Raw genomic sequence first — 27,667 nt, 5'->3', positions numbered from 1 at the left:
TTGAGGTCCCTTCCAACCCCTAGGATTCTATGATTCTATGATTCTATGATCTTCTCTCTCCTTCAACGTGTTCAAGATAATCAGAAAAGTATTCCGTTGTATTTCTTGTCTTCGAAAGATCTTTACCTTACATACAGCAAAACCTCCCTTTTGTGTTAAGTCAGCTATTAAGTGTGATTTCCTGATATGCCATTTGTTGTCTTAGTTTTAATATTCTAGTGGAATATGTTCATTTTCTCCTTTAAAAACCCCTGAATTCACATGAATAATCTAGTCTTCACATGGCATAGGTATCTGTTCAACTGGGAAGCCATAAGGACACATTTTAGGGCTAAAACCTATAGCTACCACTGAGTTCATGGGGGTAAAAAATGTCAAACACCCTAAGTGGAATTTTGCTCCCTGGACAGAGTATCTCTGCAACAGAGACTATCTGTGGCAGCCACTGCAGTCTCAAGGTTGCAATAACCCCTGCAGTTGCTGTGAAGCTTCAGGTGAGCTACCTATGCCGTTGGATCCTCAAGGGTACTATTTTAGCCAATGTCTAAATCCATGCCTCACAGTGGAGCACAGAAGTCACAGAGAGCCATTAGGGAAGTAGTTCACAAATCTGTAAGCAACCTGCTTTCTACAACTGAAACAATTGCTTCAGTTTCCTTCCTTTCTGGACCACAGTCCCCCTGACAGAGCAGGAATGCAGAGTGAGCACAAAGGCACTCAGAAAATTCCCTGTTCTCTCACTTGCAAGACATTCAGTACAAGTATCTGCAAAATGCCTTTTTCAAAGTCCCACCTATGCCCTGGTGGTTACAACAACCTAAAAACCCTGACTGCCATGAACTACAGCAATCACTCCAAGACAAGTCTGTTCCAAATTTCACCTGTATGCTGCTCCCTTCTGGTGTCAGTGCTGTCTTTCTCTCATATACAAGCTTTCTCCTACACAAGCTTTGAAGGTTTTTTGTTCTGCACACAGAGCAGTGCAGTAGCAGCCCACATTTGGAGTTCCTAGGGATGACAGTGACACAAATAATAACCACAACAGCAACAAGATCAGTAAAAAAAACCCAATAGCAAACTTTATTTACCTCATGACAAGAGCTCTGCACAAGAAAAAAGAGATCTGACATTGCTTTTTTTCCCAGTCTGCACTCAATGTTATGGATTTTAGTGTCCACTTAAAAAATTTGGCAAATAATAGTTGTGAAATGTACGGATACAGGGGGAGAGACACATTCAACCCACCCAGGAGGCAAGAAGATAGACTATCATGCAAGTCCCTGCTGAGTATCATGTGAGTGAGATGATCCATAGGCTTTGTATGACCTTCACAGAAGGGAGCTAAAACCAAAACACGTATTCTCAGGCTAGTAATTCAGTTAAATACCAATAAATGCTTACATAAATATTTGTAATAAATTTCTTTAATGCTCTTCTTTGGTTTTAGAACCTGGCAATGTCTATACTTCAGAGAGAAGACAATTCTCCTATGAAGATGAAAATGTGATGCAATGCTTTTGATTTTTTCTACATTTTTTCCACGTAGCTAATCACTCACAAAACTTAAGGTCTACATGGGGATAATTATAGAAATCTCAGTAAGTCTAGAAACAGAACATTCAAATACAATTCAGTAAGTTCCTAAAATAATAAAAAAAAACAGTTTTACAAGAAGAATGCCCAAACCTCTCTTAAACCTTGAACAATACAGGAAAAAAGATAATGGAGTTTTTATCTATTCATCCTCCTTCACCCATGCCAGAAAACACAGAAGCCAATCTACACAAAGATCATTTAACAAAGGTGACATAGGGTTAAATTTTTAAAACCACAACAGTAGTTTTTCAAGTTTCACTGGAGACATGGATTTTATATAGTACAGTACCCTAGATTAAATACTCGTTACAGCTATCTGCATCCATATTTAGCAGCACACTTCAAGGACCTGTTCAATTGTTTTTATCTTGTTAATTTATCACTCTTGGATTTCCTCCTCTGAATATTTCACCTGGTCGTGATTTTAAGGTTACAGTTCAGCAATCAAATGATGCACACGTAATTTAAAAATCATCAATACTTACGACTTTATTGTGACCAAGAAACAAAGGATACTTTGTATCCTCGCTATGGGCTCAACTGCTCAAGCATGGCAATGCATACAAATTACAACCTAATTGGATCTTTCAACAAAACAAAAAAATTCCTTTTTCTCTCACAGCTGTAAAGGGAAAGTTGAAGGAGTGACTTCTCAGGTTAAAAATCTGCAAGTAAGATAGAGACAGTCCTAAATGAGACTGTCACTGTCCTGATAATCTCATTATTTCTATGCCAGATTTATCGGAAGGTGGGTTGGTTTTGTCTTGGCTTTTTGCAGCCTCACTCATGGTTTTTGAATCTCTGTGGCTAGTAGTTCTGGTACATGACTACATTGTTCTAATTTTCCTAAGATTATAACTGTGCCAGCACACTTCCAAGTGCTACGCTAGGTCATCAGGCTCCACCATCACTAGTGATTCAAGTCTGAATGAACAAAGCAAGGGGAGTCTTTGGCTACTCTGCATCATATAGGAAATTACTACATCTATATTAAAACAGGGAAAGCAATTTTTTAAGAAAGTAGAAATTGCAGCATCTTATTTGTACAGCCATGGGAATTGCTGAAAATGAGCAATGGAGGCATTTAAACTGTTTTTTTTCTTTTTTCTTTTTTGGAGGAGGTGGAAAGAAATCTACCTATTGCCTTTTTGACTTCCTTTCAAAGTTACCACAACCATACAGACTGAACTTCTGAATTTATGCAGCAAACAGTAATGTGCATGCAGCAGAAGTTAAACTTTCCTGTATCTTTCCATCAGTGCACCTCTAATGTGTTGCACTCAAATCACCAGAAGACCTGAGAAAAGTAATGTCCATCACGGTATTTTTCACTTTGCTACTGAGATTAACCCCAGCAAAGCCATTTGCAATGGACACTACAAGAAGAGAAAAGCCATCCACATGAACAGAGCTCCACACAGGGCTGTCTCGCTCACTGTCAGTCATCATCAACCACTACAAAACATGTCCTCCTTCCAGCTGGATTGTGAAGGGCAGCTTGGATCTAACACACTCCAGAATTCAAGTGCATTCACTCTGTATCTGAGAGATCTGAAATCTGACAGGAAAATACTGTTCCATTAGCAGCTTGGAAACCCAAAAGCTCAGGAAGTAAAGAAAAAGAAACAAATACTTACTTTCAGTGAGAAGTTCCACACAAAGTAACATTCATTCATTACCAACCAAATTCCAAAACTTAAGCTTTTTGTCATTAATACTCTCTTTCATAAAGATTTTTATGTTTTATAAAGATTTTCATTTTAAAATTTGAATATCTGCAAAATATTTGCTTAAATATTTAAAGCACACTATTCTTAGTCAATAGAAACTTGCACTAGAAACAGTGAGCTACTTGACAATAAGAGCTAACATTTAATTGCGTTAAAACTGCACTTATAAACAGGTCGATTTTCTGGATCCCATTCAGCGTAACACGGCAGTAGAATGAAGTGTCATTTAGAAAAACTGTGTATTCCCTCAAGGTAGGAAAATCCTTGGCTGAAGTAAAACACAGTCTTCAGTATTATTTATCACTTTCTCTCTTCTTCTCTAGTAAGGAAGTTGCTAGCAGGCAGGCAGTGCTGCTACTGAAATGCACTCCTCACCAGGCAATCTTCATCCTGTGAAACACCACTATACAGTTCTTGTCAACCAGCATACGTAAGTCCTGAGACTAATTTAAACCAAAGACAGCTGAATTATTAGATTTGTGTAAAAACAGCAAGGATCAATTCCTTCCCAAGCCAAACTGAGGAGGAGTTTTACCATTAATCTCAGGAAGACATGAATATATTCCTCAATACTGCAGTGGTTAGGGTTGCCAAAGCAATATTCCAGACTCTTTATCAAAACATAAGTCTTTTTCGTCTGGTTTCCCTGTTGATATGTGATTTCCAGTACTGCTTTCCTACAGAACGATGTTAATATTTGATTATGTTTCATGTAAGTGCTAAAACATCTGCACACATTTAGCACATGTTGACATCTTGTCTTCTAAGACACGTTCGTCTTAAAAAGTGATGAATAAGAATAAATCAAGTATAACATTAATCTTGACCAAAGGTTCATTAGTTCACACTTAGCAGATTAATTTCTCTTTATCTTGCCTTTATTAACTGCCTCTTATAACTCTGACATCTTTGTTCTTGAATGAGTTAAGGTAAGAACTGAAAAGATGACTGAAAAGATGACCCTTTTTGTCAGGAAGAAAATGGTCTGCTTTTTTACCATAATCATGAAGAAATTCCTGGCTGGTGCTACAATGGCAATACAGGCTGAGTTTTATCTTGTCAAACATTAAAACCTTCTGGACTAGTAACATCTGGAAATAGGTTCAGTCCATTAAATCAGAAACTTGTCAAGACTGCTGAGACACTGAGAGCTATTACAGCTCTCTCTAAGTATCAGGCCATTCTGTCACTAAGTGCTTTTTAGTCTTAATTAGATGGTAGTTACTGGCCACTTTTTATCTGCTAATACAGTGATGATACTAGGCAGGTCTTTTTATTCCTTCTTTCCCCTCCCTAAGAGAAAGAAAGAAAAAAGAAAACCACAACAGTACTTGGAAGCAACAGCGGGGCTGATTCCCAGTCTGCTAATTTTGCTTGCCTTGATGGTTTAGGATCAGAAAGGCAGCTTGAAAAGTGCATGTCACTCCTTGTCTTTTTTTTAACGTCTGTTGACATCTCCCAAATATTTGTGAACCACAGCAAAAATGTTATTTTCACAAAAACTGATTTGTGAAGTGCAAAACACCATGACAAATACTTGGATTTCAAACAGAGATTCACACCAGTAGCAATTCTGTACCCAAAGCAAAGTAACAGGTGCAAGTAAGCTGACAGGATTGTTCCTGCAGGGGTCAAAATGCTGATGATTTTTCTATTAAGAGTATTTGTGGACTATTTATGGAAAACTAATAAATCCAACAGAGAGATGTTAAATATCATTACATAAGTAGCATATGTCACTATGTTACCTAAGATGTATGGAAAAAATAATCAAAAAGAAAACAAGAGGACAGAGGGAGAGAGAAATTAAACTAGAAGTTTGAGATGGCATGTTTTAACAAATTTTATCATTATTCTTGAATGTAAACTGCAGCTTAAACGTGTGATGACATAAAATTATTTCAAACCCTAGGTACTCTCAGATAGCTACCTCTCAATGCCTGGGATACAGGTAACTTGCCACTGGAGAATTAAGGACTAATTGCCATTTTTTCAAAGGGTACCAAGCTTATTTGACCTCCACAGGTGAAGGTCTTGCCTTGTTTTCCTGATGCTGTAAATAGCTGATTTTCTGCAAAATTGGTATACCTGTCAGCAGCTGTAGGAGACAGATTCCATCTTTCCAAGAGAAGCTGTTCAGCTACAAGCATAATCTAAAGGTATCAAAGGTACCAAATAAATGTGTAAGAGTGTTGGGATACTGAGGAATCTTTTAAGTTTTTCACACACAGCAATCCACTAAGAGGAAGAGATGCAAAGACAGGAGTGCTCAGTATCAGTGTACAAAAGAGTACTGCTGTGAATAAAGCAATAACTACTGCTTCAGAAGATCTTAGACTATATGAAAACAATAATGTGTCTTATTAAAGTTTTTAAGAGAGCTTTTTCAAGGAGAATTTTTTCCTGCCTTGATTAAGAAACACATCCACCATGATCCAAACCTCACCTCTGGAGTTAATTCCCCAATATAATTGGGGAATATAATTACTCCCACTGTGTTCTTCTCAGTAATTTTAAGGATTTTTTATCCTGCAGAGGCATTACTCAAGTAAAATCCTATGTTCACTAAGTCAGGAGCAAAATTCTCACTGGCTTCAGTGGGACCAGGATTTCTATTCCACCTTTTTTTTTGCCAGAGTTTCTGCTGATCATCCCTTAAAATGTTTTCATTTAGTGTTTCCATGCTTAACATTTTATAGTTCTAATTTTGCCTTATTTTGCCTTCATCTCATATTTTGGATGCTAATAAAGCTTTGCTATTATAAGTATCATTAAGTATATAAAGAAACATCCTAATAAAATTGCTAAGCTAATTGAACTAAAAGAAATGTAAAGATATATGCTTCTCTTCGACATTTTAGAAGCATAATAATGAAATGAGATGCTTGTTTGGGGATTTAAACTGAGCTATAACATATATTTACTTCCAATATGCTTGGTGTGACTCAGTAGAATAATGAATCACACTAAAGATTTGAAAAGCTGTACAAAGCCTTCTATCAACCCTCAACTTCTGTGGACCTGAATGAGTTCTGCCTGCAGCAGGGTGACTGATGAAAAACAACCAGGCTCATCGTGTCTAAATACAGCTCAGTTTAGTAGAATATGCAAAGGAGAAAGAGAAAAGAAAGTAAGGCCAGTAGGGATACCTTTCTGTCTCAAAGAGATGAAAGTTGGAACTAAGAGTATCAGCTGTCATGAACGTTACATGCCTGGTTATTCTCAATTCTGAAAACTCATATTCATTATCCCTTGTGCAAAATTTTGCCCAATGTTAAGTATCTGGATTAAAACATTTCATTAGATTCAGATAATCTTCTTTCAGACAGATCTAGCTTTCTCACACTATGGAGCAGTCTCAGAGATTCAATTTTTTCCAACTGAAATTTCTTTACATTTGATATTATTCTTACTTCAAAAAAATCAGTTTTCATGTTTCACAGGGCTGCCCTCATATTTAAAAAAATCAGCTCTGTAGCCTTTACCAACTTGTATAATGTATGTCCGGACTGTGCAGAAAAACTAAGCATGCTTCATATTGCTAAAGTGCTAAGATGCAAACTCAGGCTCTAACAGCTGCTGGCTCAAGAGTAGCAATTGGCACTGAAACATTAAGGTCTGGAATAATCTTTACTCATTAACTCTGGTGCGTATATTACAACGCACTCCATAATCCCATGATCATATGCTACTTTTTAGTCTTCACAGAAACACACTAGTACTTTTCAATGCACAGTGCAGCTCTGGTCCAGGGACTGACAACCACAGCAAAGAATACTTCATTGTCATATATATTTCTGCCTCACTTTCTGGTAATGAAAAAACATATTTTAATTTTTCATAGCTCTCTGACAGACTCCTTGCCTGAAGTTACAGCTTATCATTTTATTGGTTGTCTTCACCTTCAGAGCTTCAAGCTCTGTAAATCACAGTTTGAGTAGCCTGGATGCTCAAAGCCCCAACTTAAAACCAATGAACCAATGAACCTCTATAATGACATATAAGTTTAATAATAAGCCTCTTAAATTACATATCCAAAAATTGCATAACACCAAAATGCTTCCCTTTGCCAAAAACAGTGGCATGTCCTGAAGCAGTAAAATAGCACTTCAAATGCCATAGTATTCATATGTGAAGCCATATAGATGGAAAATGCATAGGGAACCTGTCAGGATTCCCACAAGGCACAGGAAAAAAGAGCTGTTGATGTCCTTCTTTCACTCTAGCAGCTTCACCATGGGGAGCAAACTTGCTTTAAGGCTCTTCTCAAACACAAAGCTGAATCACACCATCATCTTCATCTCACTGCCCTACCTGTTTGGATACAAATTGTGAAGGTATCTCAGAATATATTTTTGAAGATATTTCAACTTCAAATTGAATTGCAAATGAAGATAGCTTAACTTTACTATAATGGAGAGAGATATTGCCCAAGAGGTTTAGGAAAGGAGCTGGAGAAGGGATTATGTCCATTTCAATTCCTGACAAAGCATTATTTTGAGTAAACAACAATGCTGCTTTCAAAACAAAATTTAACAAGTAATCCAGAAAGTTATGAGACCACAAACACATTGACTAATAAAAATGAAACCCCAAACATCCCAGAGCTGCTCTTTCTGTAGTTCTATATATCATCTTTATCAAATGAGGTTCAGTAAAAGAAGCTACTATAAATACACAGTTAAAAGAGTATTATAATGCATTAACATAAAAGAAGTAAACTGAAGTGACACAAGTGACATAAGCAAGCTTGAGGGAAAACTTTTATTTTTCATACTGAACTTTGTAATCTTGTTTTAAAATATATATAAATTTACTTTCTCCAGCCATATTCTTTGCACAGTATTATCTTTGATATTTGTCAATACAGTAAGAATGAAACATTTGTAAGGTTTGCTTTAATTTTTCAAAATCTGTAACAGCATTGGTTAAAGCTGTGTTATGATAGAAACATGAATAATTCAAAATAATTTTTTAAATGAACTATACTGTGAGTTGTTCATTATACTCACTAGCAACTAATTCCCTGCTAAAATTTTCCTCTATCTTGCATTTTGCGTTTTCTCTGGAGAGACCTTGTTACTATTTTATACACAAGCTTGTCTCAGAAGGAGGAAAAGTTTGCATTTTAATCTTCTCTCTAAGTTGAGATCATCAGAATCCACTGATGTCTAAATAATCTGAAGTAATTTGCTGATGAAAATTTTCATAAATAGAAGTTTTAGAAATTAGAATTAATCACAGCACACTTAAAATTAAGCCTACCCTTTTTTCTGACATAAAACGGCAATACTAGGTAAAAGTTAGCCTTTCTTTTCTCCTGCATGTGAGGAAATGAGCAAGAAAAGAGGAGAAGGGGAAATTATACAGCAAGGCTGATGCTGAATTCCCAGAGAAGACTTTCTGACAAACTGAGCACTCTGAAGGTATTTTTCTCTCATGGAACTAATTTCATCTATCATCATGCAAATTACTATTTTTTAGTATCATGGTTTTCCACAGCAGAAGCTAATATAGTGCTTTCCATTAAAAGGAATGAAGTAAAAGCTCACAGCCACAAAGCCTGCTTTTTTTTTGTCCAAACATCTTGACAATATCAACAATTTTACCAACATATGCACATTCTATAATGTAATGAATATTGGAAATAGATGACTGAAAAAAAAAATTATTAAAAAATACTTCAGTTTCCTTAAAAATAAAAAACAAATTAACCCAGAGATTCATCAAAATGCATCTTCTGGATATACTGGATAATAAAACCAACTTGTACAGCATAGCACCTTGCCACTAGCTATTTTACCAAATCTAGGCAGAATTTTTTTTAAACTAACTCTGGGTCAGAGTGGAATTCTGTGGTCAGTGAAAAAAAAAAAATCACTGACTGCCTTAAATTTGGGACTAGACTCCTACCCTGTGCAAGGACACTGATGGAGCCATATGCTTAACTTAACTCAAGCTAAACTGTACTTCTTCCTTGAATATATTTTAATTGCCTTTATGAAAAGGAAGGGTTGCATTGAGTTTAACTTATATAAATCACAATGCTTAAAACTAGACAGATTTTACTGAATATTTATAAAGACAACTCCAAACTCAAAGACTGTGTACTTTTCAGAGTCGTCTGAATGTATATGTAGTAAGTGGAGCGAGTGTGTACATTGATCAACTATGGGACAGATTTCTGCCACATGTCTCACCAGGCAAATGCAAGTTGAGAGAATACCAGGAGTTTCAGACTTCTCAGAAATGTAATACAGCTGTATGTGTTTAACTCTGGTGATGATAATAAAATAATATCAACCTCATTTGCTTACATAGACCTCCACAGAACCAGATTTGAAGACCAAAATATTGTCCACCCAAATGCACCCAAAATAAAAATGCTTATGACACCTTTGTTATAGGTGAATCATTAAGTTAATTTGCTGATCAAATGTGAATGTATATGGTTGAATGTTAAACTGCAATGTTTGTTAAATGCTGGAGGTTATGTTTGCTATATGTTGGAAGTTATGTTAAACGCTGGAAGTTATGTTTGTTAAGTGTTAGGAGTTATGTTCATGTTTGTAAAGTGTTGAATGTTATGTAATGGTTATGTGAGGGTTAATGTTGGAAGCTATACCCTGTTATATAATCAGATGTATCAAACCATAAGTTATATAACATTTTGAGTGACTGCGCATGTCCTGAAGAGCAGCAACCACAACGCAGAGGATGGAATTTTCCAAGAAGGGGCGGAGCTTTGCAATGGCGGGAAAAAAGAACTCTGTAAGAAAGGACCCCGCGAGGAACGGAGTGCACCTCTTGGTGGAGCGGTGACTCCCAGAGTGCCCAGCGCTGGATCTCGGCCGCCCAGCGCTGTTTGCTCACTTACCTCAAATAAATTAATTAATTCTATTTTTTTTTTTTTTTCTGGCTGTTTATTGCCTATTACACCTTCACCATAGTATGTTAGAAATGCCAGATGCTGGTATGGTTTTCTTTGCTCTGTTTTAGGCCTTGGCTTGTTGCCATCAAATTCTGTAATATTGGGAGTGTGAGATTACATGAAGTCTAAATCTCCTACCTTCTTCCCTATTTTGTCATTAAAAAAAATGTTTAAAACCAGACTTTCTGGTTTTGCTGATTTTGCATTGTCATTAATTTGTTATTTGCTTTCACAACAGAGTAACTTTTGTAGGGATCATCCTCATTTTAATGAGAAACACTCACAAGAAAAGAAAAGAAAGGAAAAGAAAGGAAAAGAAAAGAAAAGAAAAGAAAAGAAAAGAAAAGAAAAGAAAAGAAAAGAAAAGAAAAGAAAAGAAAAGAAAAGAAAAGAAAAGAAAAGAAAAGAAAAGAAAAGAAAAGAAAAGAAAAGAAAAGAAAAGAAAAGAAAAGAAAAGAAGAGAAAAGAAAAGATCTTGCAGTATTTTCTCAAGACCATAAAAATTACAGAGCTCTTTCTACTGCCAAGTTCTTTTTACCAAGACCATTTTGTTGCCTGATATCTTGGCACTTGTACAAGACTTTCTGACTTTTCCCTTCTATTTATTTCAGTGAAGCACAGAAGAAAGGAATGAAATTCTGTGTTCTGAAGGAATTTGAGCAGGTGAGATCATCAGCGAGAAAAAGCAGTTACATATTGTCACTCTGTGTTGTACAGAAGAGAAGAAGTCTCAATGGAACGGCAACCGAACTTAAACTTTTGCACTACTTACACTTGTAGCATCTGTCCGGCATTCTACATGTTGAACATGTTGGAAAAATCCTTTAATAAAACAGAAATTATCTAATGCCTGTTGATGGCTCTATTGATAGTTTCCATGCAAATCATACATTAGATGTGTGAGGTATCTATGTGACTTTCATACTTTAACTCTTTTAGTCATGATTCAGGCAGGCAGGAACATAATCAGAGGTCCTGCTTAAGTAAGGACCTACAAGACATCAACGTGAATTCGGGAGAGTGCTGCCTCTGTAACTATACTGGCTTGATGTGAAAACTAGATTTCATTTCATCTGTTACTAACTATTCCTTTGTCACACTGTGGAATGGTTCATAGAGGCTGTCACCATAAATAATATGAAATTCCAATAGAGTACAAGCAGGAGGATGAAATGTTAAACAAACTTGAAATCTAATGTGCAGAGCACTCTTGGCCCAAGAAACAAGTTCACTGACCAACACAGGGAAGTGCATATACAAAAGCAAGTCTAGCTCTACAGAGAAAAATGCAGCCCTTAGGGAGCTATTAATCCTTTTCCCTTCACTTGCTTGGCAGAGCTGGCCCCTAGAAGACTTGACATATACAACAGAAATTTAATCCAACTTAAAAAAAAAATAAAATTACAGGTATTTATAGAGCTCCAAATGGGACTGTAGAGGTACAACTTTTCTAGTATGTTAACTATTTCAGCAATCCTGCTTCATAAAAATTATCTGAAATTATAACAAAAATATACTACTTGTGTTTGTTTGTTTGTTTGTTTTCCCCTTATTTTAAATGAGTAATGACCACCAGCTTACAGGTTAAAGACACCTATTCCATTAGCAAAAGTCCATGCCTTTAAAGAATAAACAAGTCAGAGACACTCAGCAGATGATTGGTGTGGGAGAGGAAGAACAGGACTTGATACTGAACTGAAGATGTGTGTCTCATCCCATTAGAGTTGGAATAATTTTATACCTAAGTTGTAATTCTGCAGATACAAAACATTAATTATAAACATTTATAAACGAGGCATATTTAACAAAAAACTAAACAATTTTCCTGTATCGATTCAACTACATCTGAGTGTAATCTTTTGTAGAACTCAAAAAAAGAGGAAATGACAATTTTATTTCAGTTTTACAAAAAACAAACATGTTTCTCTAGATTGTAACTTTCAAGTTTAAGAAATTTAGTCATGAGTTCCCCTTTGGGAAGAGGACAAATACTTCCAACTGTATGGATTAAAAATCCCCAGAAAATGCATGAGATCAACAGTCTTACTTTCCCATGCCTCTCAGCTTCTGTCAAATTTTCCTTTACGTTCAGCAGTTAAGACTGAAGAGAAGTAGATGTGGAGCTGCAGTATAGCCACATAGCCTTCTGCAAGGGATGGCCTACGTTTTCTAAATATCTGAGTATTTATGTTTTCTTCCTCAAAGAGTGAGAAAGCAAAATGTAAGCATACAGAATTAACAGTATTTTCTGCCCTTTCACTCCCCTCCCCTTGTTGCTCAGAATGAGTATAGCCAGATTGCATCTCTACCTGTACAACATTTGTAAACAACATAAAAAAAGCATTAGTGTGGTGATCATAGTTAATAGGACTTTTTTCTGGGTAAGTTTGAACTATTTTGTTAGTCTGTATAAGAAGACCCCACCGAATAATAACAGTAAATAAAATTATTTGCATGGAATAGACACAAAGAGCTCAATTGACTTTGTTCAAGGTCACAACAGAACTGTAGGATATATTATCTATTCCATCTCTAATCATCTACATAATTGAATAATGGCATTTTGCACAAAAAAATGTCCACTTTTTAATACTTCTGTGAATTTATAAATTAGTTGTATAATTTTACCATACTTTTGTTGGTGTACTAAAAGCTTCACATCAATGTTCGACACTAACCTCAACACTACTGCTGGTTACCTAAATAACAGCAAAACATTAGCATTGATAATAATAAAACCATGCTAACATTATTTTAGTCAAAATTTTTCTTTTCCTTTGAAAGAAAGTGAAAATTAACTGACAGAATGTCTAGTTCCTGGAGCAGATTTTTGCCATCTCCAGCAGACACTGGAACACTAGGCCATGGCATTTGCTTCTTGGCTGATTATCTGTGCTAGATCTCATTTTCCAAAAAATCAAGACAAATCATACTCCTTGCCATCAGGAATACAATCTCTGAAGGACAACACTGTCCTGCTGTGGTACACTGATTGCGTCAGCAGGTCTTCTGCCTCCCAGCACACAAAGAACAAGGAAGGCAACTGATGTGATCTGCTTGCAAGGAGATTCAATTTGAGCGAATATCACTCTAAAAGCAGTGTTATCAAGATTTATCATGCATAACTTTTGTAAACACTCGGAGGCTTGGAAAAGGAAGAAAATTAATTCTGCAAGTATTACTGAGAGCTGACAAGTGTCTCTGGTGTTAAATTGCCTAAATGTAACATGTAATTTGCTTTTGAATATCTTGGAAAGAATCTACTGTGAAAGTCTGAAATTTAACACCAAAGCTAAACAGTCAAGGTTACAATTTTAGATGCTCATTAGTCTGAAGGTGCACAATAATTTTATGAAATGATGAATGATTAAGAAAAGGAAAAGACATTTGGGCATGAATGCTTGGTCTGAAATCTCACTGAAATCTCACTGTTGAATTTCAGGCAATCTCTCTGACTTCAGATTCTGGGAAGCTTTGCAGGTTACATCTACTGCATTCTTTAAAGTATAAAATAACAGGTCAACTTTAATTCAAGTAATTATAAAATCAAATAACTTATTTCTGAAACTCAGACAAGAGATACATTATTTTTATTAGAGGACTACTAGTTAATGTAAATTATTTAGAAGGTCATTTCCCACGTATGTTATTGCATGCCCAGAAATACACAGTCCAGCCTGTGGACTGACACAAGGTCAGAAAGGAAAATATCCTAAACAATTTTCAGGTCTAGCCAATTAAACTAAATGTCCCTATAACTCATAAATTTAGGTTGTTCAGTAACAACTAAGAATGCAGTGGCCAAAGGAGATGGAACAAAGGTTAATGTCATCCCTTTGTAACTATGAAAAGCAAGCCTGAAACAGTGAATTGATGACGCACTTGACAAACAGCACCTGCACCCCTGTGGAGTACACTCCACATTCTCCTACCACTACCCCACTGCAAACCCAGCAGTTGGTGTATGTCTTATAAACCCATGCTAAAGTTTCCACCTCAGATGTACCATAGCCAAATACTGAGTTCAATATAAAGCCATCGACCATTATGACGTAACTGATTATTAACCAAAATACTTTCCATGCTCTTCCACACTCATCTCCAGAGCTGGACCATAGGAGCAGCTTCTTCTCTTTAGATCTCATGTCTTGTATCCATACTATACCTACTAGAATGGTGGCAGCAACAGAAAAAAAGCCAAAATATGAAAATGTGCTCAGACAAAATCATCCTCTTCCCTCAATCAACATCAATCTGCAACATAATTATTTTTTCTTCCTTTTACACCTTTTTCTTCCTTTTACACAGTCAGCTAGGCTAACAATGTCTTTTGACTTCTTGTTTTCATTTCACTTCAAAGACATCCAGATAGTATGAGACAGCTAATATGCATCAAACTAAGGGCAGAAAGGCATTACTGGCACCTGGTCCTTTTTGCAAAGGAAGTACTTCAGCTATTTAAAAAAAATATTATTCCCTCCTGTGTTTGTGAAAATGAGCATAAACTTTAATTATTAAGCACTCTTTAAAGTTTATAAAAAATGGCACTGCCATATCACAAAACTGTTAACTCCTAGATAATTTAACACCAGTTACTCTATCAGAACCCATTCCTGAACACAGATTTTCATGGCTCAAGTTGACTTATCTTCTAAGAGCACAAGATCACCAGGTCATCACTTGAATCTGCATAGCCGAGCTCAAATTTAAAAAATATTTTTAGTCACATGTCCAGTTAACTGATGTACTGTGCAATGACCAGAGGTAAGTTACTTTGAAACCATCCTTTATATCTTTGTTGGTTTGCTATTGATCCTAAGAAACAAACAACCCAAAGATTTAAGGATTAAATAAAAAAGACATTCAGCTACTCTGCTCAAGCAGCAAGATGATTTTCTACTAATGAAGAAAATGTTCCAAAATGGATATGTATAAGCTAGCAGTGCCTTGGGTCATAATCACTAAATTTTACTCTCACTAGAAGGACTTACACCTCCTCTCCTTGACAGTAACTCAAGGACTTAAGAGGTGAAGCCCCAACATGAAAAGGTATAAAGTCCTAAGAGGCAAAAACAGACGGCCAGTCAGCCTGGTTGGTCTTGCTGGGGCCAGGCAGCAGCATCCACCCAGCAATGCCAGAAGCACAGCAAGAGGTGGCAAAGTAGCAGTACAAATGTCTGTCTGACCCTGGGAGCTGTGGAGGCCAGACCTTCACTACTTAGCCTACACCTGCCTGGCCAGCAAAGGCCCTTTTGGTGTCTTACTGGAGTGGTGAATGACCAATGTTTACTCAAGTAGTTAACTAAATTCCAGCTAGATTTCAGGTGCATTAGTAAGTAATTATTGCTTGCCGAATCTCTTTGCACCTGCTGAAGATGCCCAAATAATCTGCCCCAAAAGAAGGGTCACAGCATTATAGGCAAGGAAATTAAAGCATCGCTGTAGTAAATGAAAAACCCTGTCTTGCAGAGATGGCTCTGGAAAAGCTAGGGTTTAGTATCCTAATCTTCTTACCCAAAATCCTGAGCTTTGAGAAAGTATGTTCATTTGTTCCACCCACACAACCCTCAATTCCTAGGTTTTTAAAACCTTTCTGCTTTGTACTCCACAGTTGTGTACAACTCAAAATATTTTTAAAGCAGCCTTTCCAATGAGACAAAAAAAATTGCTATGGAACTACATTTACATCTGCTCAAGTTTGCAGTTACTAAGAATATTCGTTAACATTATCAGGGTCTGCTTTATTCTGTCATCATAGCAAGATAAGCACTGGTGAACGCTACATCATGGCACTGCTAAGACTGAGACACAATCTTACTGACAATGTGTGTCCCATTCAGTTAATATTAAGCGAATAATTTGTTTATACTTCTAGATTATTATTATTATTATTATTATTATTATTATTATTATTATTATTATTATTATTATATCAGAAGACTATGTTAGCATTAATATTAATAAAAATATTTTGTCTTAACCATTCTGTCATTTCTTGTTTTGTATTACAATATGTTTTATGGTTTCAAAGACAGCATACAGTGTTTTTTACTGCGATTTTCACTTCTTTAGTAGCCTTTTGCAAGTCAGAGTTATTTGTAAATATTTAGTGAACTAACGGAATAACTAAATCTTTAAAAAACAACAACAACAAAAAACAACCAAAACCAAAACAGCTGTTTCATTTGTAGTTTTCACCAGACATCCTTCTCCCTTTCTGTTTCTCTCACACACAAACAAGTGCTGAGATAGATATTCCAACATTGCTTCTCATGCACGCTGATGCCACTAACGGTGATTGCAGATTTTTTTCTGCCATCTCTAACAGTGCAAAACCTTTTCTAGACCTGTACACAATTCCTTACAACTGATACTTGTGTTTGTCCCAAAGGCTCAACCCACGACTTGGCAGGATTTTCATTATTACAGTCAGGATGCAATAATTTTTGGTCCACCATTACAGACCTTGAAGTCCATGCAAGTCCACTGGCATCCACAGATTTTGCATCAGGTTCCAAACCAGACTGTATTCCCATGACAGTGACACCACCTATTACTGTTTCTGCCCTTATCCTACTTAGGTCGTTGCTACTCTAGAACATTTAGTGCATTTTTTCACCTACACTGCACCTTCCCAGTGATCAGGGACTGATCTTTTCCTGACAAGTTTGGCATCAGAGCACTGCATCACAGATGCCCCAAAGGAAAGCATGGCACAGGCACCTCAGTCAAGTGCAAGGCTGTTCCAACTCAACCTGGTGGAAGTTTGCAGCATAGTGCTGTACACAGTGTTTGCACACACATAACAGGATTACAGCTAAGTGACCCTACCAGACAGTGGATTTTAAGGTCTCACTGCCAGACTGACATTAACATACCCTTCCCTCTGCAAGTGAGACTACAGAGCCTCTCATCTCAGCCTTCACTTCAGGCAGTAAGTTTCTGTGTGGAAAACAAGCCAGCTAGCAGGGTGTTACTCCTGCCTGGGCACTGTTAGCAGAAGCTGTCAGCACAGTCGGCATCAATCAAAACTCTACATTTCATCTTAAACTGCAATATCAACACATGAAGGCATTAATCTTCATCTGAACATCACTAGTTCTCAGAAGTGTTTAGCTCTCTTTTTCCTCACTAGAAATTACTATATTTATTTGTACTGGAATATCATATATACATAAGTGTTATTCTTGGGTACCACTGTGCTAAGCAGTGTGCAAACACAGAAAAAAAGATGAGCCCTCATCCAGAAGCTTGCAACTTAAATAATCTGAGATACTTGCTCAATTCAAATTGCACTGAGATATCTTCAGTTTTCCATTAACATACTTGAATTCAGTGATCTGCTCTTGTGGAAACCCATAGAAATTTTTCTAATGGATTTAATTTAACACAGAACAAGACATTTTAAAAGAAATGTGAGATATCACTCTGACTTAGTGAAAAATAACTGCAAGCAAATTGAAGTGATATTTTTGAACGGGAATTGGGAATGTGGGAACAAGTTGCTCCTGGAGAGATTCCAACTGGATACAAGAGGTAAATTTTTCACCATGAGGACAATCAAACATTGGAGTAGTCTCCCAAGGGAAGTGGTAGATTCCTCCACATTAAACTATAGTAGTACCTAGGTTGGACCACATGATCCTTGAGTTCCCTTTCAACCTGGTATTCTGTGATTCTAATGTTCTTGATTGATCAGTCTTCAAGCTCTGAACTAGTATAACATCACTGTTTTTCAAAGCATGAGTGTGATAACACACAGCAATACTTGCACAGTTAAAAGATTAAGAAAAAAAGTCAGGTATCATGGCCCTAACTCCAAATTAATTGTTAGCGAGCACTGGACATCTGAAAACACTGAGCAGGTTTTTTTTGTTTGTTTTGTTTGTTTGCATGTAAAACCATTTAAAAAGAAAATACTAAGGGTGAATTCCTTGGAACAGAAGGCAAGTTAACAAATGCATGCTTTGGTCTGAGTCTTCAGGGACAGCCACATGTGATAAGTGCACCCATCACATAGGCTACCCCAGGGGGTGTCATGTTAAGGTAAGACTCCCTAATCCCTGCTGTACACATCCCTTCAGTTCGGTAGTGCCTATTTTCTGCAGCATTAATTTCTTACAGTCAGCAATTTCCTTCCATATAATCACTAATGTCTTTAAACTCTGCAGTTCCCCCCACTAACTACCTCCTGTAATTGACATAAATTTTTAAACTGAATTATAAATTCCTAATAAATGGAACTCTTTAATGCCTAAATGTAGTCAGCAGTGAAGTTTATTTACACTGAAGTAACAACCATGATCCAAACTCCTCACTATACCCTGATATCCAGATCAAGAGGCACAAGAAATTAGTAGCAAACCCTGAATTCCCATGTCAGGGTGAATTTTTCAAATACATTAAGGTACTGGAGCAACAAACTATATTTTGAAAGGAAAAACTGATTTCTGCTTCATTATGAGCATATTTTCTAAGTATTGTTTTTAAGGCATTACAGCAAATAGTTTTGACATCTGCCAAAGTAAAATATTCTGAATATTTTAAAGTGCTTAAAATAAGGAGGAAAAAAATGAACTACTACATTATTTCCATTAACTGCTCTCTTATCTGAAACAATCTGCAGTATGTATAGCCATTCTGGCTAAACAGAAGAAAGGTCATTTCCTGAATTATGTTTTACAGATTCAAGATTAATGGGGGGAAGAAAAGAAAAAAAAAGACATTTTGTCCTTGAAAGCAGGTAAGTACTTGTTTGTAGGTATTCTTATTCTCTTCAGACTTTTGTGTTCTCACTTTGCTCACCATTCTTATGAGACCTTGAAATTATACACGAGCTTTTCCATGTCGTTCTGTTCTAATGCAACTGTGGTACTTATAAATCCTTTGCAAATAAAAAGGAATTTAACCTAAAAAAAAATTTTCCTGCTCTATTTAGATGACCCTAAAAAACAGATAGAAGATCTTTTTTAAGTAAGTAAGATTTCTTTGTGTGTGTACTTGTTTTTAAACTTTCTGTACTTTGCACTCCCTTCCCCCAGGTTGGGTCTACTATTTTTGACTAGAGAAACACTGATCTATCTTGACTTGATACATTTTTGTGAAAGAATGTCTGTATCCACTGAGTTACTGCACTTGTTATTGTTACTATCCATAGCTATAAGGTTAATTCTGTCAATCCAAACAAATGCAAGAATATGTTCTTAATTGCATTCCCAAAATTGCTTTACTGGAAACACACAAACAGCATTGTTACAAAGGGAAGGAAAATACTAATTTAAGTTTAGTGATCAGACTCTATGTTAATTAGAATAGGTGCCTCTGCTTCTTCCATTAAATATACATAAAATGTTTTGCTTTCAAGCAGCTGAAGAACACATAATTTAGCTATCACTCCTTCTGGGTACACCTAGCAAATAATTTTTTTTTCTATTTGGATCAAGTATTCTTCTTTGGATCTGGGTTATATGTATCAGACATTCACTGATGTACTTCTGTGATACACTCCCTTGTTAACTTCTTTGCTTGATAAAAAAAATGTATCTGATCTCTATTGGTAATATTAGCAACAAAAATGCAACCAGTTATATCTGGTTTTAGTTATAAGTGGCTTTGAGATGTAAATATTATAAAAGAGTAACCAAACGTTTACAGTTAACCTACACTCAGTTTGCAAAACCAAATATTAAGACTGTTAGGCAGAGAATAATTCATTTATAGCACATATTAAAGTCAAGATGATGATAGGTCATCTTTGATCACTGTTGTGTTGAATATTTATGTTAACTTTTGCTACCACTGGAGAAACCTGACTGCAAGCAGCATATTTTAGTTTCAGTGAGCCAGGAGAAAGTAAAATCTGTGATAAACAGCCAGCAGTGTCAATACACAAACAATATTTGATCTGTTGTCAGTAATTAGGCATATGTGCAAGAAAAAAAAAAAAAAAAACAACACAAAAATGATATGTCATTGCTTCTGAGCTTTTGAGGCTAAAAATAGGTTTAAAACTAAATACCCGAGCTTGGTTTTTTTTAAAAAACTACTGGTAAGAATCTTCGCACTAGCACTGTGGAGCCTGCTAAAGGCAATTTCCAATGGAGTTTGGCCTTTGGATTATACATACAGTGTACAACCTCAGATACGTCCTAAGCCAACCAAAGAAGTCAAACACATACTGCAAGGAAATTAGATACCTAAGAAACATTTTTTTCCTGCACAAATTACAGCTGAAAGTCTTGGTACATCCACCTGCTTTTATCAAATTAATCCTTAGTGGCTGTCATGTGTGAGCTGCTTACTGAAAGCTTTGTGATGGCATCACATTTCCAGGAAATAGGACAGATTTTTATTTATTTGTAGAAAACATGAATGAGCAGAGATGAGAAAAGGATTTCACCATCACACACAGATTTATTGGTGGGGTTTTTTAAAAATTATTTTGTTGTTGCTGTTTTTGTTTTGGGAGGGTTGGAGGGGTTTGTTTTGGTTTTGGTTAGAGCCAGTAAAAAATAACCCTGCAGAAGTTGATGGGAGGATGAAATGCTGACTGCACAAACTGCTTAATCTGAATTGATTTCACTGCCAGAAGTTAGAGAGGTTCAAACAGAAACAACCATGGTACCAAAAAAGTGCTCTCTGGTGAAGCAGAAAATCCACTACCCAGTTGTGCTGCTGTAAATCCACTGAAACTCTAGCCATGTGATATGAGCTCTTCAGACATATGACAATGTAACATGTGAACATGTGGCTCATGTTGCCCTGACACATGGGCAGTTACAGCCATGTGTGCATCCAGAAGGCAAGGTTCTTTCTTCCTCTGAACAGGAAAAAAAAAAAATAAATCAAAAAGAGCAACTACCTCCTACATAACCTAAAAAAGCAGCACACTTCTCACAATAGAGACAGGTCTTCTCCAGAAGACCAAAGCAATTTTGTCAGACTTTACAATGATATCATGCTGTACATATTAACTTTTCTTTTTTAAAAAACAACAACAAAAAACAACAATAGAAACAAGCAAACAAACAGATTCTTCTATATTAACTGTTTAACTGCTAGAAACAACTGATGACCATGCATAGTGTTATTTCAGTAACAACATCAGTATGGGAGACTGCAAAAAGTAATTTGCTTGCAGGGCTCATAATTCATATACAAAAGTAATATATTCATAAGTGTCCTAGATTGTATGCCTCAGGGATGTTATAAACACAAACATCTATTGAGTTGGATCTAATAAAAAATTTAGATTTTCATTATGAAACCCATGTATGACAGACGGCAATACCCTGATGCTGGCAAGGAAAAGGCAGATATTAAAACCTATGTAATGTAATCTTCCTCTCAAAACAGACATAAAAACCTGAGCAATAAAAAAGCAAGAGTTTCTGGCATCACTTACATAGCAACACTCATGTGCTTTCCCCACCTTCACCTCCCAAACTCCCTCAATCCGATTACTCTGCAGCCCTAGAAATCCATATACACTCAGCTGGCTGCCTGCCATCATTAGCTGTACCGCATTCTGCCCTCATGCATTACCTTACACTGTCATCCTGGAAAATACCTTGCTCACCAACTCAAAAGTGTCCCTTGCTATAATTAGCACTCTAGGAGGTAACAATACAGCCATTAAGGCCCTGAGAAAGACACATGTCCTACCTTGGTTCAGTTTACATCAAGTGGTCAGTCAGACGACCATCAAAGCAGGTGACTCCTGCCTTAGCCCATAACCTGTCTCTACAGAGTTTTCCTTAGAGAGATGGATAATGATGCTCTTTCATGTTACCTTTCTCACTATGAAATGTGATACTTCTGACCCTCCCTTTCTATTCCCAAGACAGCCCACAATGAGAAAAATCTGACTTTGAATAGAACAGTCTCAAAATCAGCCTGTCATTTAGCAGCAACAGATTTTGCTGAGCATACACAACTTCACAGTAAGGACACTGCCTACTGTGACTTCCCCCATTACAGAGGACATGGAATAGCATGAGAATGTTTTATCTTTATTCCAAAATTTTATTATTTTAATCTATTAAATCTTAACACCATAATCTTGTTCCAATTTGGATTGCCAGCTAACAGATTTAGTACACTGAATAGGTACTAAAACAGCTAGTGCAAAGCTTTCTGTAAAACTACTGTAAAATAAATTAAAGAGCTTGGTGCTAAGGTGATGCTGAGAACTGTTTAATACCAACAAATTTCATTCATGTGAATCCTCTTTCATCAAAAGAAAGCCACCAGACTGCTTCTTAATTCCTAATTTTGACTAAATTTATCAGAATGCATTAGGGTTTTGTGTATAGTGTCAAGCAAAATTTCAAATACTCCTCCTAATGATAACACTTTTTTTCAGAATTTTGTGTATAGAAAATAGTCTATTCCAACAAAAAAACATCCTCTGTAGTTAAGACTGAAGGAAAAAAATCAACTTCAGTGCAGATGGAAGGAATTTATTTTATTTGTGTAAAATACACCTTTTAAGTACTGAGTAAATCAAGCCATTAAAATCTCAGGAGACATATTCCAAGCACTATGAACTCAACACAACACAGAATGCAGTTAGCAGCCATATTTGTCCTTTCCTGTAACTAATGGCTATTGCATTGGTCTCCAGCTGTAAAAAAAATGGATGTTTCACTTCAGATAGCAGAATGTTAAGAGCATTCCAATGTGTAAGGTTTTGAGGTTTTCTTCTGAGAGCTTTAAAAAATATATGCACTTCTCTGTGGGCTATGGATCTAAAGGTTTTCATGGAGTAATTAGTAACTGGAATCTGGAGCCAGTATAATTCACTTGGCAAAATATTCACATGCTCTCACAAGGGAAAATTGAGGAAGAATATGCAAAATTGGCTATGCAACTAGCATGAATGACATTAAGCATCAAATTCCAAAAGACAATATATATCCCTTTTAAAGTGTTTTTGAAACATAAAATTAACAATTTAATTAAATGTAAAGGAACATAATCTTGGACTGCACTCCACTGCAAGAAGGTAATTACAGTAGAGACATATTAATCTAACACTCACTTCCATTTTTAACTTGCTTTTAGTTGTGTTTTGTTTCAGCTTTATAGGACTCAGTGGATGTCCAGTTTACTGTCCAAACCATTACAGGCACTTCAAGGACAGGAACTGCAAATTAAGACATAGAAAATCTATGACTAGTTCAGCAGAGAGCTGAAGAAAATTAAATCTTGTTTGCAACTCTGAGCTCAGTGTGGCTGACCAAAAAACTAACCTTCTTCCCAGGATCACTGTGATGCAGAAATGCCTCAGCTTCTAAGCAGAAGTAAACAAACTCACAAAATAAAAACTCTGTGATAGTTTTGTCTTCATCTTGCCTGACTGGAAAATGGGTGAGGTAGTCTTTGTTTCTTTTACTTCTAGTATTGCTTGTTCCCTATGCATTCTTGTCCTGCCATCTTTATACTAACGAGTAAACATGTTTTATAAATGTTTATCATCAACACAACTACTTAATGCTTAATAATAACAACAACAACAATAATAATAATTATACAACATAAAAAAATTAACCAGTGATATGTAAAACTGTGGCAGCAATGAATGCTGAAGTTATTCAAAGCCACTTCACTAGTGACAATTTGGGAAACGCCAGAGTAGATACTCAGGAATTCCTGAGAAGTAATTCTGTTGAAAGAAAACTGGTGGGAACAGAGGCGCAGAATGTGAGACAAAGAGGAGAGAGACGAGTTTGCAGAAGGCAGTTACAATTTAAATGAGAACATGCTTATTAAAATGCAGCTATTATAGACTAAGTTGATACCTTGGGTGTTCCATTTGCTCCTGCTATGGCAATATTTTAAAACTATTCTGTGTCACTGTTAACATGGCATTTTCACAACATTCTTAATTTATCAGTCTTGCCATAACATGAGAAAACAAGATGGACAAAAAACCCTGTGTTAACAAACTACATTCCACATTTCTAGCAATTTTAAGAAATGACAATGTAGACGTGATCTCTACACTCAATTTATAAGATCAGCTATTTTTCTTTGCAAAAAATGGAGAAATAATGTAAGGAGTAACTTCCAAAAGTAACATAAACATAACAGTTGGTGTGCAATCTAACTGCTGATTTGAATGTTAGCTGTTACAAATAACTCCCCTAAACTGCTTCTAAAATAGGCAGATATGGAGAGGAAAAAAAAAAATAAAAAAAAAAATCAACAACCAGAAAGAGAGATACCTTCTATACGTTGCAGACCTTCCAGCTTAAAGAGAAATTCATTAGGATCTAAAAGCTCTTCCAGGCATTAAATCTTTCATAGAGAATTATCCTGATTGCCTCCTTACCTATCTTGTATTCCTGAGCAATCCTATCCAATCAGAAGCTCATCTCTTTTTTGTTAAAGCTATGTTTGAGAAATTAAATTTCAAGCTGTCACTGATAGCCATTTATTTTGCACCTACATTAAAATCTGGGGGAGGGGGAGGTTCGAAAACTAACTGAAATGGAATAGAAGTCTGCCTCTCAAATAACTTTTTCTATTTTTTAGGAGAAGAAAAAGAGTTATATTACTGTAATTGTTCTGTCCCCTTTCTTTGATATCACCAACTCCCCAACAGTGTTTTGCACTCCCTTTTTTTTTTTACAGCAAAGTAAAACTTAAATTAAAAAAAAATGAAACATTTTCCATTGGAATTTTACATGGCTATTTTACTCACCATATCCTCAATAAATTTAACTTACAAAAAAAATACATGAAAGCTGATATCACTGCTGAATATGAACAACTACTCTCAAAGACATTTTATGGTATCTATCCACTATGTTTTAGCAAACATACCTAAAGTTCTATCAATACACTGAAACGAAATCACAATGCCACATTAAATGGCATGGCACAAACCTCTGCAGAAGTCCTTCAGATTAAAAGACAAAGCATTCCTGACAATCTGTGACATGGAATATAACCCAAAACATACTTAAAATACCAAGGACGAGGAAGCTCCATTCCATTAAATATTTAGGTCCCCTGAATCCAAAACTGAAGATGCAAAACAAGAGAGAAAAATAGAAACACAGAGATAAAGAACTAAACAAACAGAACAACCTTACCTTTCACAGGCTCGGACAGTCCATGCAGCAATTATCCATAATGAGATACTAAAAACCAACAGTACAGTTCCTGGACATATTGTCATTAGAGTCTTCATAACAAAACGGGTATTGAAGTTTATCTTATTTAATGCTCCAATGCTTCTAGATGAGGCATCAGTGAAAAGTTTGCTATGCAAAAGCATAACTCTGGCAATAAGATATAGTCTTAAGAACATTGGTATAGATAAAATAATATCCACATCAGCTGTTGTTGTGGATGGAGCATAAGAAAAGGCAAGCCGAGCTGTCCATGTGAATGTATAGTTTCCAGGTATTGGATGTATAGCACACACCAGTATTTCCAAGCAGATAAAGAAAATGCGCTCATAAGTCATGGCTATTCTCCAGTCATCAGCGCCATTGTCCACCATGAATAACTGAAATAATAAAATACAAGGTTAACTTTAATAAGTCATTAACAAACCTCCTTAGAATTCCATTTTTAAAAACCATAGTTTTTAAGCCATAGACCACTAAAAAGAAAATAAATATGCCATTTCAGAAAATGACAATACTACACTTTTTCACTGTACTGTTTCACTATTAAGTGAAACATAACATTGGTTAAGACAAAAGAAATTTTTTCATGCACTATTTTTAAAACTGTGCATGAAACTGAATATTCACGTATTATCTACTAAGAATTCCTCATGCTTTCTTTAATTATAATTTATGATAAAACAAAACTCTGGACCAATTAGGCCTCACCCCTTCAAAATCAATTGCTTACTCAAAGTTTATAAAGCTGAGAAAAATTTAAGAAAGAGTTTCCAGAATGGCTATCTGAATTATAAACTGAAAATAATTTCTAAGATGCAATGTTAAGCCTGTCCGAGACCATATCCATGCTTCAGCCAGGATGACATTATAGCTTCTGTACAACTATCCAAGCTATCTTCAAGCTTCAGGGACCAATTCAGATCAACATAGGATTCAAAATGACATGAGAAACTGCACAAAGACTAAAAAAGATATCTCATGGTGAAAATCTGAAAAGCAAAGGTCCTGGTAGCCCAGGTGATGTTTAGTAATAGCTGAAAATTAAAAGTGTATGTTGGTTCTTGCACAGTAAAGGCCTTCAGTCTGCCATTCAGGATCAAAGGTACTGAAACATTTCATGTTATTTAGTAAATGATGTTTATTATGATTCACTAAATACTTAATCCAACAGTATTTGTCACTAGTAGAGTACAGCAGTATGCACGAAGTTGCAAACAGGTAACTTTTCAAAAAGGAATGTAACTCATAATGACAAAGAAGATACAGTCTCATTGACAGGCAACTTACTAATCACTTCAACTACAGTCCAGATCTACAGTAGGTAGGTAAGAGGAAATAAAAATACTTTTGCAGGGTTTTTAATATTAGATTATTTAAGAATAATGGGTGAGAAGGAAAAGTATACAAAGAATGTGCTCCTTAATGTAAGAAAAGTATTTTCAGCATGCTACACACCATATATACATTTAAAAAAAAAATAAATTACTCACCTGCACTGCCCTTTGCCCCTTTCCATCTTTCAAGAGCTTAAAAATACAAGCTTAATCTCTCTGAATGTGTTTTCAGAGATCAAAAACACACTCTACATCCTCCTCCCAATACATTCAGTTTGTCTTTCAGAAAATTGCTCTAGTCATTTGTCATTTTGCATAGAAAAGTGACAACCACAAACTAACTTTATTGTAGTTGATTGGATACTAGAAGAAATACATAAGTTAACCACAGTAAGAAACAAAACAAATGTCTGTATTTGTGGACCTGTTTTTTATCACTTTATGTTCTTTCCTGTCATCTTACTGTATTGGGTGTTGGTGACAAGGTTTTGGTATTGGGGTGCTGCAGAAGTGATGTCTGCTAGAAGAGGTATGGGGCTGCTCTGCAATGGACCCACTGCAGGACCTAGCTGAGCACATCAGGGAAGCTGGTGAAGGGAGCAGTGGGCTTGATATGCAGACCTGACCCACTACATAGGGAATTCTGCTGTCTCCCTGGGACCTAGGTTAGGGACCTTTGGAAGAACAGACAGGCAACTCAAGAGGAGTACAGAGGTCTCATTAGGTCATGCAGAGAGAAAATTAGGAAGACAAAAGCCCAGACAGAGCTCAACTTGGTAACTGACGTAAGGGAAAACAGAAAAAGCTTTTATAAATACATCAGCAACAAAAAAATGAGCCAGGGAGAATCTCCATCCCTTACAGGATGCAGAGAGGAATCAGCTAACACCAGGGTGTTCAGCGTCCTGAGCTGGAAGATACAGACAGAGAGGA

General features: G+C 36.1%; 1 protein-coding gene across 3 annotated transcripts in view; it reads right to left on the bottom strand.

The window, feature by feature from the left end:
• KCNN2 (potassium calcium-activated channel subfamily N member 2) overlaps positions 1–27,667 on the bottom strand; it is a 71,581-nt gene that overhangs the window by 26,027 nt on the left and 17,887 nt on the right. For all 3 annotated transcript variants that reach the window (XM_051642922.1, XM_051642923.1, XM_051642924.1), the window contains exon 3: positions 25,359–25,777. In XM_051642922.1, the coding sequence (XP_051498882.1) occupies positions 25,359–25,777 (419 nt within the window). The remainder of the gene's footprint in view (positions 1–25,358; positions 25,778–27,667) is intronic.

Source organism: Apus apus, chromosome Z, assembly GCF_020740795.1.
Source record: "Apus apus isolate bApuApu2 chromosome Z, bApuApu2.pri.cur, whole genome shotgun sequence".
Classification (NCBI taxonomy): domain Eukaryota; kingdom Metazoa; phylum Chordata; class Aves; order Apodiformes; family Apodidae; genus Apus; species Apus apus.
This window is presented reverse-complemented; position numbering and strand designations above follow the sequence as displayed.